General features: G+C 42.4%; 1 protein-coding gene across 4 annotated transcripts in view; it reads right to left on the bottom strand.

The window, feature by feature from the left end:
• The window catches only part of ston2 (stonin 2), a 317,978-nt gene that overhangs the window by 36,019 nt on the left and 264,276 nt on the right, over positions 1-17,683 (bottom strand). For 3 of the 4 annotated variants that reach the window (XM_039741321.1, XM_039741322.1, XM_039741324.1), the window contains one exon: positions 7,773-7,975. The exons of the other annotated variant lie outside the window; for it this stretch is intronic. In XM_039741321.1, the coding sequence (XP_039597255.1) occupies positions 7,773-7,975 (203 nt within the window). The remainder of the gene's footprint in view (positions 1-7,772; positions 7,976-17,683) is intronic. 4 annotated transcript variants of the gene reach the window in all.

Genomic DNA, 17,683 nt, shown 5'->3' with positions numbered 1-17,683 from the left:
AAAGCTACTTTGACTTGACATGACTTCAGAATTTATTTGGCACAATATGCTTTAGAGGCTGGAAGCAGGCACTGATTACAGCACATTGCTACGCCCACCATATTGAGAACCGCCTTTCAATCCACCCATCCACCCATTATCCAACCTGCTATATCCTAACTATAGGGTCACAGGGGTCTGCTGGAGCCAATCCCAGCCAACACATGGCGCAAGGCAGGAGATAAAACCCTGGGCAGGGCGCCACAGAGCACCCTTCAATCCTTTTAATGTAAAATTTCAGGAGAATGTCAACACGCAGTGCATAAGTGAGCCTTACGACAGACTGGTGCCCTTTCAACGGTTGGTCGCTGCCTTATATCCAGAGCTGCCAGCATGGACTCTGGCCCCACTGTGGCCCTGCTCTGTATTAAGTGAGATTGAGCAATTCAAAGTTCTAAGGAGCTCATTGAGGAAAGAAAATTACAGAGGAGGGATACAATGCAGATGGTTCTCGGCCTTCTTAATGGATGTAAGTTGATGTTTAAGGGAATGTATGGTGAACAGCACGAGTTTATGTGAAAATTCCCATATTGCACTGGCATATGGCAGACCCAAAGGATGCTGGGTTGAAATTTAGGTGGAACCTTATGGGTAAAACCCTGTAACATTGGCACAAGCACAGAAAGGTTAGAGCGGCCAGTTTTAAAGTAAATGGCAGTAAAATGGCAGAATGCAGGTTTGATAAGAAAGGAAGACAGGAGGCTAACAGAGAAGAAAAAGAGTGACACGGAGACTTAAAAATGGTTTTCCCAGGGGGTCACAGCAAGTTAAATCCAGTGGTGTTGGAGTAGGGCTGCTTGATTATGGCTATACAACCGAATGGGGTGTCATTAATATTCTTTCCTTCTCAGCGTGGAAATAATAATCAACCTTTTTTTTCCTTTGCAGATGCAAGCTGATGCAGCCCAACACCACTGAGAAACATATGTGGTCTTCATGTTGTCCATGTTGTCATTGATCCAGGACATAAAGCATATCTCTAATTTGAAAACAATAAGACCTTTTTTGTAAATGTTATGAATAAGAATAAGTAAAAAGTTAGCAAGCTTTACTCCCTGCAATACTATATTAATAATTATAATAATAATTCTTTATATTTATATAGCACTTTTCTAACTATTTAAAGTGCTTTTAGTAAGTGGGGAGCCACTTCAACCACCACTAATGTGTAGCATCCACCTGGATGATGCAATGGCAGCCATTACTACACCAGTACACTCACCACACATTAGCTGTTAGGTGGTGAAGTGCTGAGAGAGACAGCTAGCCAGTTAGAGACAGGAGATGATTAGGAGGCCAGAATGACCAGGCCGTGGTGGGAAGTTTAGCCTGGACATCGAGATATACCCTGCTCTTTATGAAGGTATGCCAAGGGATCTTGGCTGACAACAGAGTGTCAGGACTGCGGTTTTACATCTCATCCAGAGGACAGTGCCATTTTCATACAGCACAGTGTCTCCATCACTTCACTGGGGCATTGGGATTCACATTCAGACCGCAAGGCCTCACCAGCACCTCTTCCAGCAGCAACCCCAGCTTTTCCTAGATGGTCTCCCATCCAAGTACTGGCGTGGTCTGTGACGATGCGGGTTCGCTGCATGCTCCCATCGTCTGTCCCAACACCGTCGGTAATGTCACCGATGAGCTCGCAGTGAGGCATAACAATGGAGCAAGGGGATGGTGTAAAAAGTGTCAAGTGCTTTTATTTTCTTCTTTACCTGGCGGCTCCCCTGCTTCTCCCGTCTGGGCTTCTCAACAGGGGAGTCACCCTACCTGCAGCTGGCCTTCTCTCCACTCTCCTACTGGTCGGTTCGCCTTACCGATCCCTGGCTCTGGCAGGCTCCACCAAACAGTGACTTGGGATTCCCAAACGACCAGGGATCTCACGCTGGGGAATCCACGATTTAAAGTCCCAACTCCCGCTGGCTTCCACAGCCTTACATGGAGAGTCATCCGCCTACCGCTTCCGCAACCCGCTATATCCTAACTACATGGTCACGGGGGTCTGCCAGAGCCAATCCCAACCAACAAAGGGCACAAGGCAGGAAACAAACCCCGGGCAGGGCGCCAGCCCACCACAAGGCACACAAACACCAAGCACCCACTAGGGACAATTTGGGATCACCAATGCACCTAACCTGCATGTCTCTGGACTGTGGGAGGAAACCGGAGCACCCGGAGGAAACCCACGCAGACACGGGGAGAACATGCAAACTCCACGCAGGGAGGACCAGGGAAGCAAACCCGGGTCTCTTAACTGTGAGGCAGCAGCGCTACCACTGCGCCACCGTGCCGCCCCCCCATTCCTAATAAGAGCTATAAATTGCAGATTAGAGTTCCAGAACAGATGAAGCCCATTACAACAGGTTGAAAAAGTGGGATGCCCTTTGCTTTCAGTGGTTATCTTCAACAAAGACACGGTGAAAGAGTTAAGGAGTGAACCCGTGTTTAGAGCAGTGCAGTGACGCTGTCAGCCCGCACTGAGGAAGGAAGATGGTAACTTTGCACGCGCCTTAAGATCGCCAGATTGAGAATGTTGTTTTTCCACACTGCAGAACTGAAAGGAAACTCAAGGTCATAACTTCAAAGTTCCTGTATTATATTAAAGTTTATAGTGTGGCTGGTATTTTGAAAGTGAAACAGCATGATAGGTAAAATAGAAGAAAAGTACACAGCCTTAAAATGTTATTATAGTACAGATCTGATGGCATTTAATCCTGATGAGCAGGATATTAAAAAACAAAAGAACAAAACAAGAGTTATCGCATTGCCACTTTGAGATCCACTTGTTCACTTTTTTGTACTGCAAATTAACAAATGATTTTCTTTAATATCATAAAGCATGGCGTGGGTTGAAAGAATCAACTGATTTATGTTAATCAGTCAAATTATTAATTATTAATTTAGCCATTGGGAATGTCAGTAACCCACCTTAGTGAAAGGATAAGTGTTTGTGTGTCTATCTATATGTCCATCCAGTTGCTATGTTTCTGTCATCACAAACATTACCACTGTTTTTACAAATCTCATACCAAATGGCATTTAACAGAGACATATGCATTGCACGGTACACTGCAAACGTTAGCTCTAAGGTTTACGTTGATTACTTAGATTTCATCCCGTCTTAGGCAAGTAGCACAGCTAGTCCACCTTAAAAAAAGGACAAGTTTCCTTGTGTTTGTATATCTGTGTGTTGGCCCATTTGCTACAGTATGTCTCAGTCATTCCAACAGATGACGCATCACAAACATTAACCCTGCTTTTACGAATCCCATACCAAATATCATACAACAGAGACACTTGTATTGCATTTGTCTTTCCAACAGATGGTGCATCACAAATATGGAGGAATATTTTGGACAAAATTAAATAAATAAATAAATAAATGCACAAATAAATAAAAGTACTGAGAAATGTGAGCATAAATAAATAACTGTGTCATGAAATGAGAGCCTAAATATATAAATTTGTCATGAAATGAGAGCATAAATAAATAAATGTGTCACGAAATATGTTTTTTGTTGCTTATTTATTTATTTAATTTTGTCCATAACATTCCTCCAAACCAGTCTTTCTCAAATAGTGGGGCGCGTGGCTCCGTCAAGGGGGGCGCGTTTGACCTCGGGGAACATGCTTTTTTATTTTTCTTTTAAATTTTTTTTGAATTTAGAATGCACTTTAAATCTTTTCTGGTACATTTAATAAAGCTATTCTTTGTTGTAAATTGGTCCATATTTCTTTCTTTTTTTATTCTCTTATACGTTAATAAGGATACAGTGTTATGCAGAGGTGTACTTATAACAATTTTATAGACAAATGATACTATTTATAGTCGCCGGGGCGCGAGATGTTTTCTTCTTCCTAGGGGGGGCATGACAGAAAATAATTGAGAAGCACTGCTCCAAACCGTCATGAAATACGACTTGAAATAAAACTGTCACTTTCACTCGTCAAAGTTGAGAGGGTGGGCTCTAACACGCCCTCTAGTTACTGATTGGTGAATCGATAGCACAAGAATTAATCAGAAAAATGCTTACTACTGCAGATGAAATGGATTCTGCCGAAGATATTACAAATTTTAGAGAGAGAATTGAAGATTTATCGTAAGAAATTGCAATTTATTTATGCTCTCATTTCATGACACATTTATTTATTTATGCTCACATTTCACAGTACTTTTATTTATTTGCGTATTTATTTATTTAATTTTGTCCAAAATATTCCTCTATACACAAACATTAACACTGCTTTTACAAATCCCATGCCATAAGGTATATATCAGGGACATATGCATTGCATTTGTCTTTCCAACAGATGGTACATCACAAACATTTGTAGTAATGCATTTTATTAGTACACATGTTTGTGATGCACCCTCTGTTATAATCCATCCATCCATCCATTTTCTAACCCGCTGAATCCGAATACAGGGTCACGGGGGTCTGCTGGAGCCAATCCCAGCCAACACAGGGCACAAGGCAGGAACCAATCCCGGGCAGGGTGCCAACCCACCACAGGACACACACAAACACACCCACACACCAAGCACACACTAGGGCCAATTTAGAAATGCCAATCCACCTAACCTGCATGTCTTTGGATTGTGGGAGGAAACCGGAGCGCCCGGAGGAAACCCACGCAGAAACGGGGAGAACATGCAAACTCCACGCATAATAAATGTAATGCATTTTACTGCTATATTACAAAATACAATCAAACAGATGGTGCAATGCAAACGTTAACGCTGAGGTCTACATTGATTGCTTAGAATTTCAACCCATTTTAGCCAGGTAGCACAGCCAGTACCTTTTACAAACATATGATGTTTTCTTCTCTAAAATAGTGTTTATTCATTTTAAACTATATTTGATTTCAGCACTTTCATATCTATAAAAAAAACACCTAAACATTTTGACAGGATCAAACAAAATTCTTTTTTGCAGACCAGTGTTATTACTTCAACAACAAATACGATAACCAGCAGCTCCCATACTGGAAAATGAAACAGAGCAACAAATGTTATTACCAATGTTTGTGATGTGCCATCTGTTGAAATGACAAATGCAATGCACTGTATTACTGAAAATGTTTGTAATGCGCCATCTGTAGGAGTGAAGAGACACAGCAACCGGACAACACACAAACAGACACACAGGCACTCAGACTTTTATTAAGGTGTATTATTTGATCCTGAAAAAAATGATGGGAATGTTTTAAATATAATTATTACTAACATAAAGTAGTCATGTGGTACTTTTTCCCTCTTATAATCCTCTGGAGGTGTTTCATGGTGAAACCACCAACAGATGTCTGCTAACATGACCTAATATGAACTCACCCCACTTTGCACTGTAACGTCTCTCCATCTGAGTGATGTCCTGCTAGGTCTGAGATCGCTCCCATGTTCTCAGGGACACAAAAAAACCCAAATGAGAGTGTAAGAAATGTGTTTTTAAAGAGAGGCTGCACCAAGTGCTAGGTAGGAAGAGAGAAGCTCCTCAACTAGCTCCTCGTAGTTTTCAAATGTCTCCCAAGCTCTTCTCTCAACTCTGCGCAACTTGGATTTGAAGTTTGCTTCCATGCTACCTGGTCAAGACAATGGATGGATTAACCAGCCCTTGCATATTTCTGTAAAAAAACAAACAACTTTCCCTCTTCTAGACAATAAAAGGAACCTTCCTGACCTTCTCATTGCGCATTCCTAGCTATTTTGAAGGAATAAGAAGAGAGATAAAAAAAAAAAAAAACAAAATACTGATTGAGAGTAATGTGTGGCATTTTGGGCTGTTTACACTTCAGCTAAGGTTTTCAGCTCAAAACACACTTGAAATCATATTCTGAGCAAGCCAAATAATTATGTTATCAAAAAAAAATCAACATTTTGAAATCTGATATCTCACAGAAATGGTTTGTGTTTGAGAAATCCCAATTTCAGAAGCCCTCCTAAATCTCGAGAGTGCACTGATTTTTTTGCACAGGAGGATTCTGGGGCAGACCCAAGATAATTTGATGACAAGGCCCTGGTTTTACTTCACAGAGGGATCACTGCTGTCCCTGCCATGCAAACCCGAGGCTTGGACAGAACTTAAAAAAGCTGTTTTATTGCAGGGATAGGGAATTCTGGCAATTAGAAGTGTCACTGCTGTTCCTATTATTCGTATACTTTGTGGATATTTGTTAATTGAAAGGAAAATGTTTTTACATTAGCCATCTGAAAAAATAATCAAACACTGCTTTAATTTTTTGGTACAAATTATTCACGTAGTTAGCAGTACTCAATTTGGCTTCATGGCACAGGTATCAGTAACTGGCATTGCAGAGTCAAAAATCTACTTACGTACTGTACTGCCTGACTTCCACATTTCTCAGTTTGGCTCCCTGATTACTGTCCCCATAACACACACCGCAGATCCATTCAGCCATCCATTATCCAACCCGCTATATCCTAACTACGGGGTCATGGGGGTCTGCTGGAGCCAATCCCAGCCAACACCGGGCACAAGGCAGGAAACAAACCCCAGCCAGGGCACCAGCCCACCACAGGGCACACACACTAGGGACAATTAAGGATCGCCAATGCACCTAACCTGCATGTCTTTGGACTGTGGGAGGAAACCCATGCAGACACGGGGAGATCATGCAAACTCCACGCAGGGAGGACCCGGAAAGTGAACCTGGGTCTCCTTACTGCGAGGCAGCAGCGCTACCCACTGCTCCACTGTGCCACCACACCGCAGATTCAACTGACAATTCTAAAATATTTACTAACATCCATCCATCCATCCTCTTCCACTTATCCGAGATCGGGTCGAGGGGACAGCATCTTGAACAGAGAGGCCCAGACTTCCCTCTCCCCAGCCACTTCTTCTAGCTCTTCCAGGGGAATCCCAAAGCGTTTCCAGGCCAGCTGGGAGACATAGTCCCTCTAGCGTGTCCGGGGTCTTCCCCGGGGCCACCTCAACTGACTCCTCTCGATGCGGAGGAGCAGCGGCTCTACTCTGAGCCCCTCCCGGATGACTGGGCTTCTCACCTTATCTTTAAGGGAAAGCCCAGACACCCTGCGGAGGAAACTCATTTGAGCCGCTTGTATTTGCGATCTCGTTCTTTCCGTCACTACCCACAGCTCATGACCATAGGTGAGGGTAGGAACGTAGATCGACTGGTAAATCGAGAGCCTTGCCTTACGGCCCAGCTCCTTTTTCACCACGACAGACCGATGCAGAGCCTGCATCACTGTGGACGCCGCACCGATCCACCTATCGATCTCACGCTCCATTCTTCCCTCACTCATGAACAATTTACTAACGTATCTCACACATTTGGAATACAAAGATATATAAGGAAGAGACTATATTTACCCATCTGTGTAAAATGGTTTGTATCTGATGGGTCAAAATAATGAATGCTTCTTAGCATATTCCACAGTTAAAGTATGTTATTAGCCTTAATAATTGTTTTCTGCTATAATATTGAAAAGAGCAATCTGTGCCTTTAATAATATGTTTACGCAGAGGCACTGAAAATGAGTGCTTATTACGAAATTGCAGCATTACAATTACAAATGAAGGTGCTGTGGTTTGGTTACATGAACAGTTAAACAGGAATTTCCTTAAATGGCAACATAAGCCTGACAGAAATAATAATAAACAGGCAAATCAGCACTAGTGTAGCACACATACTGGACAAATCGCACCATGATGACGGCTTGTGCTTTGCTATGCTCTGTACAGTACCTGACAAGTGTAGTGCGCCTTGTAGCTGACCCACTTCTTCACCTCAGGTTTCTCGCCCACGGACAGGGAGCGCACGGTGGCTCTCGAGGCAGAACAAGCCGGCATGTCGAACTCCACGTCCAGGTACTGAGTGAACGTAGCAGGCACCTCACGGTCTGAGCCGAGCTCCAGGTGGCAGAAGAAGCTGTGTGGGTGGCCTGAAGCTATGAATACAAAACACATCCTCTAATTAGAACATCACAAAGACCATATGATTTTCTTCAAAGCCTTGTCAGTTGAATACAACTGTCTAAAAGATCTTTTTATTTAACAGACATTAAAAAGATGATGTCTATGGATGACTCTATTATGAGACACTGCAAGAGCTGAAGCATAGGCCCAATCCACCCTACAATGGCTCTCGCTCACTAACTGGCTCGATAACACTTTCAGCTGAAGTACGTCAAGGCAAAAATAATTAAGAGCAGGACCTAAAACCCGGGACTGATGTGCTACTGACCACAGGCTTACATCTCATGAAATATAAAAGTGTGGTGTCTTGAACATCAAAGCATTTTAAATAAACAATGGATTTGTGCTACTTGACATCTTTTCAATACGATTTCATCAAAATGCAGCATGGACTTAGGTATGACAAGTACAGTACATCCAGAAAGTATTCACAGCGCATCACTTTTTCCACATTTTGTTATGTTACAGCCTTATTCCAAAATATATTAAATTCATTTTTTGCTCAGAATTCTACACAAAACACCCCATAATGACAATGTGAAAAAATTTTACTTGACGTTTTTGCAAATTTATTAAAAATAAAAATCAACGATACCACTACATGGGTGCACCACCGATAATCAACGATAATCACTACAGGAGCTCACCACCGATAATCAACGATTCAAACTACAGGGGCTCACCACTGATAATCAACGATAATCACGACAGGAGCTCACCACTGATAATCAACAATCACGAAAGGAGCTTACCACTGATAATCAATGATAATCACGACAGGGGCTCACCACTGATAATCAACAAGCACGACAGGAGCTTACCACTGATAATCAACGATACCACTACAGGAGCTCACCACCGATAATCAACGATAATCATGACAGGAGCGCACCACCACCACAAGCGCATTCAGAATGAACTGCAAGGGACTGAAGGTTTTCACAGTCTTAACAGGGCTCAGGGAAGCCCCTTGATGATGATGGGCAGGTGGCAATGTCCCTTAAGGGACCTCCTATAAAACACACAGAACATAAAGGAAGACACACAGATACATAAAAACTAAATAACCAACAATATTAACATAAACAAAGGAATCCAAACTGAGCAAAGCTTGGGAGCATGCACCCACCACACGACGAACCACCCAGATTGGGACCCAAGTACAGCCGTGAAATGGGTGACACCTCAGCAGTACACTTTTTTTTTTAATTTTTTACGGTGGCTGGAGTGCCAATCCTGCCGCCAACACCCAAGTTTTCCATGCAAGTTGGCAGACCTGCTTGTAGTGTTGAATGCAGATTAATGTCATACCCAGGATGGAGTAATTGCAGGTTAAGGGCTTTGCTCAAGGGCCCAATGGAGTAGAGTTACTTCTGGTGTTTACAGACATAAAAATGGCGTCTGAACCCAAGATAGACGAAGAACCCAGGCTGAAACACATCACCCTTCTAGAACTGAGGGCAAATACCAAAGCGTCATCCTTCACCAATGACTGATTCTGGGATGTACATTTGTGATAACTGACCATCAGTCACAGATGCCCTGTTGTCTACCATAGCAAGCAGCTTTCATCAACGTAAAACATCCTTCACGTTACTTTGGAAGGTAAGTAGTTTGAAAAGCAGAGCTATGAAAGATTTGTTAAGATTGAATGCTGGAAAAAAAAGAGAAATTAGGGTTTCAGCAATTTCAACCTTATTTCGCACAGCTATTGCTTGTTTGCTGATGATATCATTGCAGTGTCACTGCGCAGCTCGTGCTCTCTGTTATCAGTCGAGCTGATGTTACATTTAAATATTTAGTTCTTTTCCATCCATCCATCCATCCATCCATTTTCTAACCCGCTGAATCCGAAGACAGGGTCACGGGGGTCTGCTGGAGCCAATCCCAGCCAACACAGGGCACAAGGCAGGAACCAATCCTGGGCAGGGTGCCAACCCACCGCAATAGTTCTTTTCCTGTTTTTAGTAATGACGTTTCAACCTGGGCAGTGCGATGTCGCAGAGTGAGTTCCTGTCACACTATCATGCTGAACCTCTCTATGTTAAAAGCTTCATCAATAACAAAAGGTCAAGCTGCAACAATCTTAATATATTCAGAAGCCACAGTATTGCAAAGATTTTAACAGGGGATCGTGACATCACCAAGCTGTGTTTCGGAGCTCTTCAACACTCTTCATTCTGAAGTATGCCATTCTGCTCATGGTTCATTTTAGCAAATATATTGTACCAAATCTTCTCTCTGCCTAAATAAACTCTAGCAATTAATTTGCATGAAACAAACTTTCTTTACCCATCATTGCTGTGCTCAACATACGGCACATCAGTGGTAAAGCACTACGAGCGATCTGATTTATTGCATACTGCAATCCTATTATGGCATGCAAAAATGAAAAACCTAAAAACTTGAGGAGCTTGCATGTCTAAATGAGGCGATTCCATCTGAGTGCTTACTTTGAAGTGGCGTGGGGGTCTTCCTGGTATCGTCAGATCTGTGCTGAAGAGCACATGAATAGTCATTGATTGGCTGATGTCCTTCTAGCCTTTGACTGTATGGCAGATAAAGAAATCTGCTCTTAACTCACTGTCCATATCGATGTGGGCGACTGTACTGGAAAGGTGCTATATATCCATCCATCCATTATGCAACCTGCTATATCCTAACTACAGGGTCATGGGGGTCTGCTGGAGCCAATCCCAGGGCGGAAGGCAGGAAACAAACCCTGGGCAGGGCACCAGCCCACCACAGGGCACACACACACACTCTAGGGACAATTTAGGATCGCCAATACACCTGACCTGCATGTCTTTGGATTGTGGGAGGAAACTGGAGCATCCAGAGGAAACCCACTCAGACACAGGGAGAACCCGGAAGCAAACCCGGATCTCCTAACCAAGAGGCAGCAGCGCTACCCACTGCGCCACCGTGCTGCCCAAGGTGCTATATATATACAGCAGTAAATCTACTCTCTATATATGAAATACTAAGCCTAAAAGTGCCACGATTTTCTGCAACAATTTTATGTGACGTTTTGATGTCACATTTTTTGTCACGCTTTAAATCGGGCATATTTTAAAACCTACATATATATGTTTGGTGTCATTCTTTGCAGAATTTATTGAACTTTAATGTGATGCTTATTCCATTTTTAAATTATAAACTAAAAAATATCAAGAACTCATGTCCCGCGAGACAAGACTTTGTACCAAGAGATTTAACCACGCCTAGTGCCGGAAATAAAAGACAAAGAGTAGATGACAAAGACAGCTGCTGTACAGGCTTTTAAATGTTCGAAGTGGTGCGCAAGATGCAGATCACGTGACATGGCAGCAGCAGCAGCAAGTCACCATTGTATCACCGTTTAAGAGGGGGTTTCAGAGGTGCAACTGTGTCTCCTTGGGATGCGTTTAGCCCCCCTCTTCACAACGCAAGTGGCAGAGACGTGAAGTGGCTGGCGCATAGCGCAGGCCTGGGGTTGGGCGAGCAGAACCCCCTGGTAAAATGTATTATTATTAATATAATTATTATTATACAGTGCCATGAGGTCATGTATATTACCGGCCTGGTCAGCATCTCTATGGAGTGTGCATGTCCTCCCGATGTGTATGTTGGTTGAGTGTACTGCATAACTTCTGATTTGTATTATAGCTGGATATTAGAAGTGTGACATTAAGAACTCTCAATTGCTGAAATCTCTTTAACTAAATTCTTCCAGTTTAGGCTCACAGGGAGCTCCCCAGGTTTAGCATGTTGCGTATTAAGCGAATGATCTGAGATGTTGCTATAGCAGATGTTCAGTATTTAGATAACATATGGTCATCATCAGGAAATACTAAACATTTGATATGATGGAAACTGGAACTTAATTGTTAGAAAAAGCTAAGAGATCAATGGGAACACCAGGATACAATGTAGGCTCAAACATTACAAATGATACTTAATCCTAAGCCTAAAATATTTAAGCGACGGTATTATTTCTCTAAACATTCCACAAATTTGAGTATCACAAGCTCCAGACTGTGTTTATTTATACCTATTATCATTTTTGGAAATTGAAGTGTCTTTCATTTTAAGCAATTCAACAACAAATGTAAACTCACTAGCGAGACAAAGCATTAAGCAGAATATAAATGCCTGACTCTCCATTAGCCATTAAGTCTTTAAAAAGGATTGATGTTACTGCTTCTAATGCACTGGGAAAGCGAAATAAGACCATCAACATCAATTACAGCCAAACCACTGTCAATAGATATTTTTTAAATTGTGTAATGGATACAAACGGAGCTCCTCCATATGACTGAGACACTTATTAACGTAGTGGGCTTTGCTGTTTGCCTGGGGTGTGGGAAAATGCTGCGGTGTTTTATTTCATGACTTGCATTACCCTTTTGTAATCTGATTTATCAAACCTTTTTGTTCTTTACACTCTTTTGTTTTATACCTGCTGGGTATGGTAGGATAAAGAGCAGGACCACCAAGCTCAGTACACTGAAAAACACTCATGTGAGTCCATACTGATGAAGCTGCCTTTGTGCTATCGTGAGACACTCTGTACTGTCTGTGGCTGGACGCTTCTTTACAGCAGCCCACTTCATAGAAACAGCTTACATAAACAAGGGCCAAATGGGCTCCACCAGTTTATTCTGGAATATTTACCTATCTATCTATCTATCTATCTATCTATCTATCTATCTATCTATCTATCTATCTATCTAGCATATAGTACCTTTCCTATCTATCTATCTATCTATCTAATAGTGCCTTTCCTATCTATCTATCTATCATATAGTGCCTTTCCTATCTATCTATCTATCTATCTATCTATCTATCTATCTATTATATAGTGCCGTTCATATCTATCTATCTATCTATCTATCTATCTATCTATCTATTATATAGTGCCTTTGATTTCTATCTATCTAACTATCTGTCGATCTATCTACCTATCATATAGTGCCTTTCCTATCTATCTATTATATAGTGCCTTTCATATCTATCTATCTATCTATCTATCTATCTATCTATCTATCTATCTATCTATCTATCATAGACTGCTTTACATATTTATCTAGCTATCTTAATGCATGTTTTGTATCTATGTCTCTATAGTACCTTTGACATTTATTTTTTATTTGGCGTCACCTCTGAAAATGCTTCTCTTCCCTGAGAAAGTGATATTTTACTTATGGCAAACAAGCATGATGAGTCTACTAGACCTTAATGCAACACTTGATGCTCAACTGTGCAGAATGGAGAAGATCCTGGGTGTCTCTGTCACCGCTCCCCAATGGTTTCAGTCTTATCTAGGTGACAGTTCTTCGATCTTGACAGCAGCAGGTCCAGTTTAGCGTCAGACACACAAGGAGTTCCTCAAGGTTCTGTTCTTGGCACTCAGTTTTTCTGTATCTACAGTACATTCTTCCCCTCAGTTATATTATTTGTGCCTTCAGACTGGGCTATCATTTTGCTATGGTTGATACTCAAGATTTATTTCAGTGTTAAAAGCAAATACTCATTAGAGACCTCCCAGCTCACAAATTGCTGTGAAAATATGAAATGCTGTATGGAGCACAACTCTTTCAAATTAAAGTGCAACAAAGCAGAACTTATGCTAACTGACACTAAAATCCAACAAGAAAAAAAACTCTTTTGTCATTCAGCATAGGTGGCCATACTATAATACCTTCATCTTCTGCAAGGATTCCTCCCTTTTATTATTCAACTCACATAAATCACAATAAGAACATTTCTTACTTCCAACTCAGTAACATATCCCTTGCCAGCATTTCTAATAACTCTGAATCCTGTCCATGATTTCATTAAATCCTGCACTGACTTCTTTAATTCTCTAGTGGCATATCTGCCTCCTAACCTATCATCCCCAGCTCTTGCTGGTTCAAAACCCTACTGCACGTGTCTTCACTTAGACACACAGCAGTGAGTACATTGTGTCCATTCTGCTCCATCTTTGCTGGCTCCCTGTGTCTTACAGGATTGAATCCAAAATCCCATGGATAACCTTTAAAGATTTAAATGGCCTTAGAGCAGACTAGATCAGCAAACCTGAATCACTGCAGGTCTTCACTACACTACAGTCAGACCTCTTGTGACTTTACAAGATTTGGACAAATTAATTCACACTTTTGTTTTTTTTCGACTAGATTACTGTAACGCACTCCTAACAGGACTACCTAAGAAAGACATCAATCAGTTACAATTAGAGCAGAATTCAGCAACCAGAATCTTCACCAGAAAAGGAAAATCCGAGCCCATCTCACCAGTTTTAGTGTCATTACATTGGTTATCTGTGTTGTTCAGAATTCACTTTAAAATACTACTAATGGTTTATAAAGCTTTAAATAATCTTGCGCCTTCCTATTTTTCAGAATGCCTGTCATCTCACAACCCAAGTCTTAACTTAGATTTTCTAATGAAAGTCTGCTTATAATTCCAAGAGCCAAACTTAAAAGAAGTGGTAAGGCGGCCTTTTGCTGTTAAGCTCCTAAAATATGGAATAGTTTACCAACAGAAATTCGCCAGGCTAATACTGTAGAAGTGCTAGAAAACCCATTAATTTAAATTGGCTTTTCCGTAGCTACTTTTCAGTTGTATTCCTGATAGACTATATGAGCAAAGAATTATATTCTTCAGTGATCCGCAATCTGTACTAATCTCTGCTGTTTTTTCCGTTTCCTTCGGTGGTGGCGATCTGTGGAGCAGCATCCACTTGTTCCATCTGGGGCATCATTCCTGACGGCTGCCATTTTACTACAGCACCAGCTCTCTCATGACCCTGGCGCTTCTTATCTTTCGTCCTTTCCCTTTCACCTCCAGATCTTCTTCTTTCGCTATTCTTGTCTCCCTCTATCTTGCTCAGCCCCTTCTGCCCAGACTAGTGCACATGTATGTGCCTTAATTACAACCCCAGAGTGTTAACAAGGACATCGGCTGAACTGCAAATGTTTGCATGTGAATGAGGGCTTCACCAGTTCACTCCTCAACATACCAAGGCCACTTGTCCACGCTACCATGTACACCTATGCTGCCTGGAGCCTGAGCACAACGTTTTTAAAAATAAAAAGGTATTCACTGCCACAGACCCCAAAAAAAAAACAAGGCAAAAAAAAAAGACAACAAACGGCAAAGAGATATTGTTAAGAAAGCAACCCAAAGAAAAGAAATCTAGTCTGTAATATCCACAAAAATCCATTAAACCAGAAACATCCATAACAATACTCACAGTAATGCTTTTGACTCTACAAACCCCAACTATCAATGACTCTCTGAGGGGCCTACTCAGACTGAATATAAAGGTTGGGGGGGACGACCCTAGGCGGTGAAATCATGATAGCCCTTGGGGGTTCCACACATTAAACACAAGAAAAATCCCTACAAAACATATATATACATACATATATACAGTATATACATTGTGAATTAGCCGCTATATAGCGCCTGACCTGGCACAGACTCACACTGCGGCACATGTTAAAACACCAAAAGACTTTATTTTTTCTTCAGCTGGAGGGCATGTCTTCCCTGTGAACCCTCCAGCCACAACACAGTCCCAAGCACAGTTAAACACAAACCACACAACACACTCTTTCCTCTGGCACCACCACTCCTCCTAGGCAGACTTGTCCTCTTCCTCCCTATTCTGGCCACTGAGTGGTGGTGGCGGCTGGCCCCTTTTATAGCCCACCCGGAAGGGCTCCAGGTGTTTGATCACCTGTGGCTTATTGCCACAAGTTGTCCAGATTGGCTTCGGGATCCATGCAGCACCCCCTGGCGGCCACGCCAGATCCCCACAGGGATCTCCCATGGAACCCTGCAGGAAACTGAGGCACCTTCGTCAGCCATGGGAGGCTGCCACCAAGCATCCTGGGGGAGGTACTGAGACGCCCGTGGTTGCTCCCCCGAGACATATGCAGAAGGGGACCTGGGCGCCCGCCACAACATGCATATTTTATATTATATATAAATACTGTCACACAAGTGCACTTGGGAGAGTCTAAGGGCTTAACAAAGGATAAGACGCGGAGTCAAGGGTTGACAAAGTGCACTAATGTCTCTTCTCCATCTCCTACAGATTGCCAGAAGGGAAGCCCAGCTAAAACACTTCCAGCTCCCGCATTCCATTCCTGCTCCACCCTCATAGACCAGCCTCTTCCTGCCCTATAAAATTTAGTCACAAGTCATATATATATATATATATATTGTCACGCTTGGGTCACAGATTTGCACAGAGCTCGTAGAAAAAAGAAGGATTTTTATTCAGACACCGCAAACACATGAGCTTAAACGTGCTCCATGACAAGTCAGATATAACAGTTCCGCTAGGAGCAGAGAGAGATAAAAGCAAACAATCAATTCCCAAACTGACAGGCGCATGCAAGGCTTATAAGTCGGCGGAGTACCGCTGAGGCTTGTATTACGCGCTATAGTGCAAGGATCAATGTGTAGTCAGTGTTTCAGGGTTTGTGGTTTTCCCAGGGCGTCTGTCTCTATTTGGGGTGCGATCAGCCCTCCAGCTCACACCCTCCCTCAGCTTTATTCACATTCCTGTGAATCAAGCGACTCTCTGTACTAGGTTCATTTAGTCGTGATAATACATCTGCGTTGACGTGTTCAGAACCTGGTCGGTGCTTTACTGTGAAACTGTAAGGTTGTAAACCCAGAAACCATCTCATTAGACGAGAGTTTGTATCTTTCTGTCGGTACAACCACTGGAGTGGAGCATGATCAGCAAAGTGAAGTTTCGTCCCCACAAGTAGTAAGCGCTTCCACAGCCCACTTAATTGCCAAGCATTCTTTCTCAATTGTAGTGCTCCCTAGGAAGTAATTTCCTACTCAAATATGTGATTGGATGTTCTTCTCCATCATTTGTGACAGGACTGCCCACACCAAATGCACTTGCCTGTTTGCAAGATAAAATCTTTTGTGAAATCCGGGTTCCTTAGAACCGGGTAAGAAGACAATGCTTTTTTTAAATCGTTGAAAGAACGTTCGCAATTTTCTGTCCACAGGACAGGTCGGTTTTTTCTGCCTCTAGTAAGTTCTGTAAGAGGAGCAGCTCTACAAAATTTGGAATGAATTTTCTGTAGTAACCAGCAGTCCCAGAAAGCGCGTACTTGTTTCTGTGTCTCAGGTCTCGGGTAAACAAGCATTTCTTCTATTTTCCTTAATTGTGGCCTAAGTAAACCCTTGCCCATAGAATAGCCTAAGTAATGAGTCTCGGACATGCCTAGTTTACATTTCTTAGGGTTAGCAGTAAGGCCAGCCCTGCTTTCAAGAACGGCTTGAAGCCGCTCTAAGTGTGTTTTCCAATCATTGCTAAAAATCACGACATCGCCAAGGTATGCCCCAGCATATTCAGAGTGAGGACGAGGATCTGATCCATCATACGCTGAAAAGTTAGAGGTGCCCTGAAGACCAAACGGAGTCTTGTAAATTCATAGAGTCCGTCAGGAGTCGCAAATGCCGTTTTCTCACAACTGCTAGCCTCTAAAGGCACCTGCCAATAGACTTCGTGAGATCTAGTGTGGAGATATAGCTCGCCTGACCCAGTTTTTCCAACAGTTCATCGACACGGGCATGGGATAAGCATCGAATTTAGAGACCTTATTCAAGCGCCTGATATCGATACAGAACCGAACCGAACCGTCTTGCTTTGGGACTAA

This window comes from Polypterus senegalus, chromosome 18 (genome assembly GCF_016835505.1).
Source record: "Polypterus senegalus isolate Bchr_013 chromosome 18, ASM1683550v1, whole genome shotgun sequence".
Lineage (NCBI taxonomy): Eukaryota > Metazoa > Chordata > Cladistia > Polypteriformes > Polypteridae > Polypterus > Polypterus senegalus.
The sequence above is the reverse complement of the archived record's forward strand: the minus strand, read 5'-3'. Positions and strand labels throughout refer to the sequence as shown.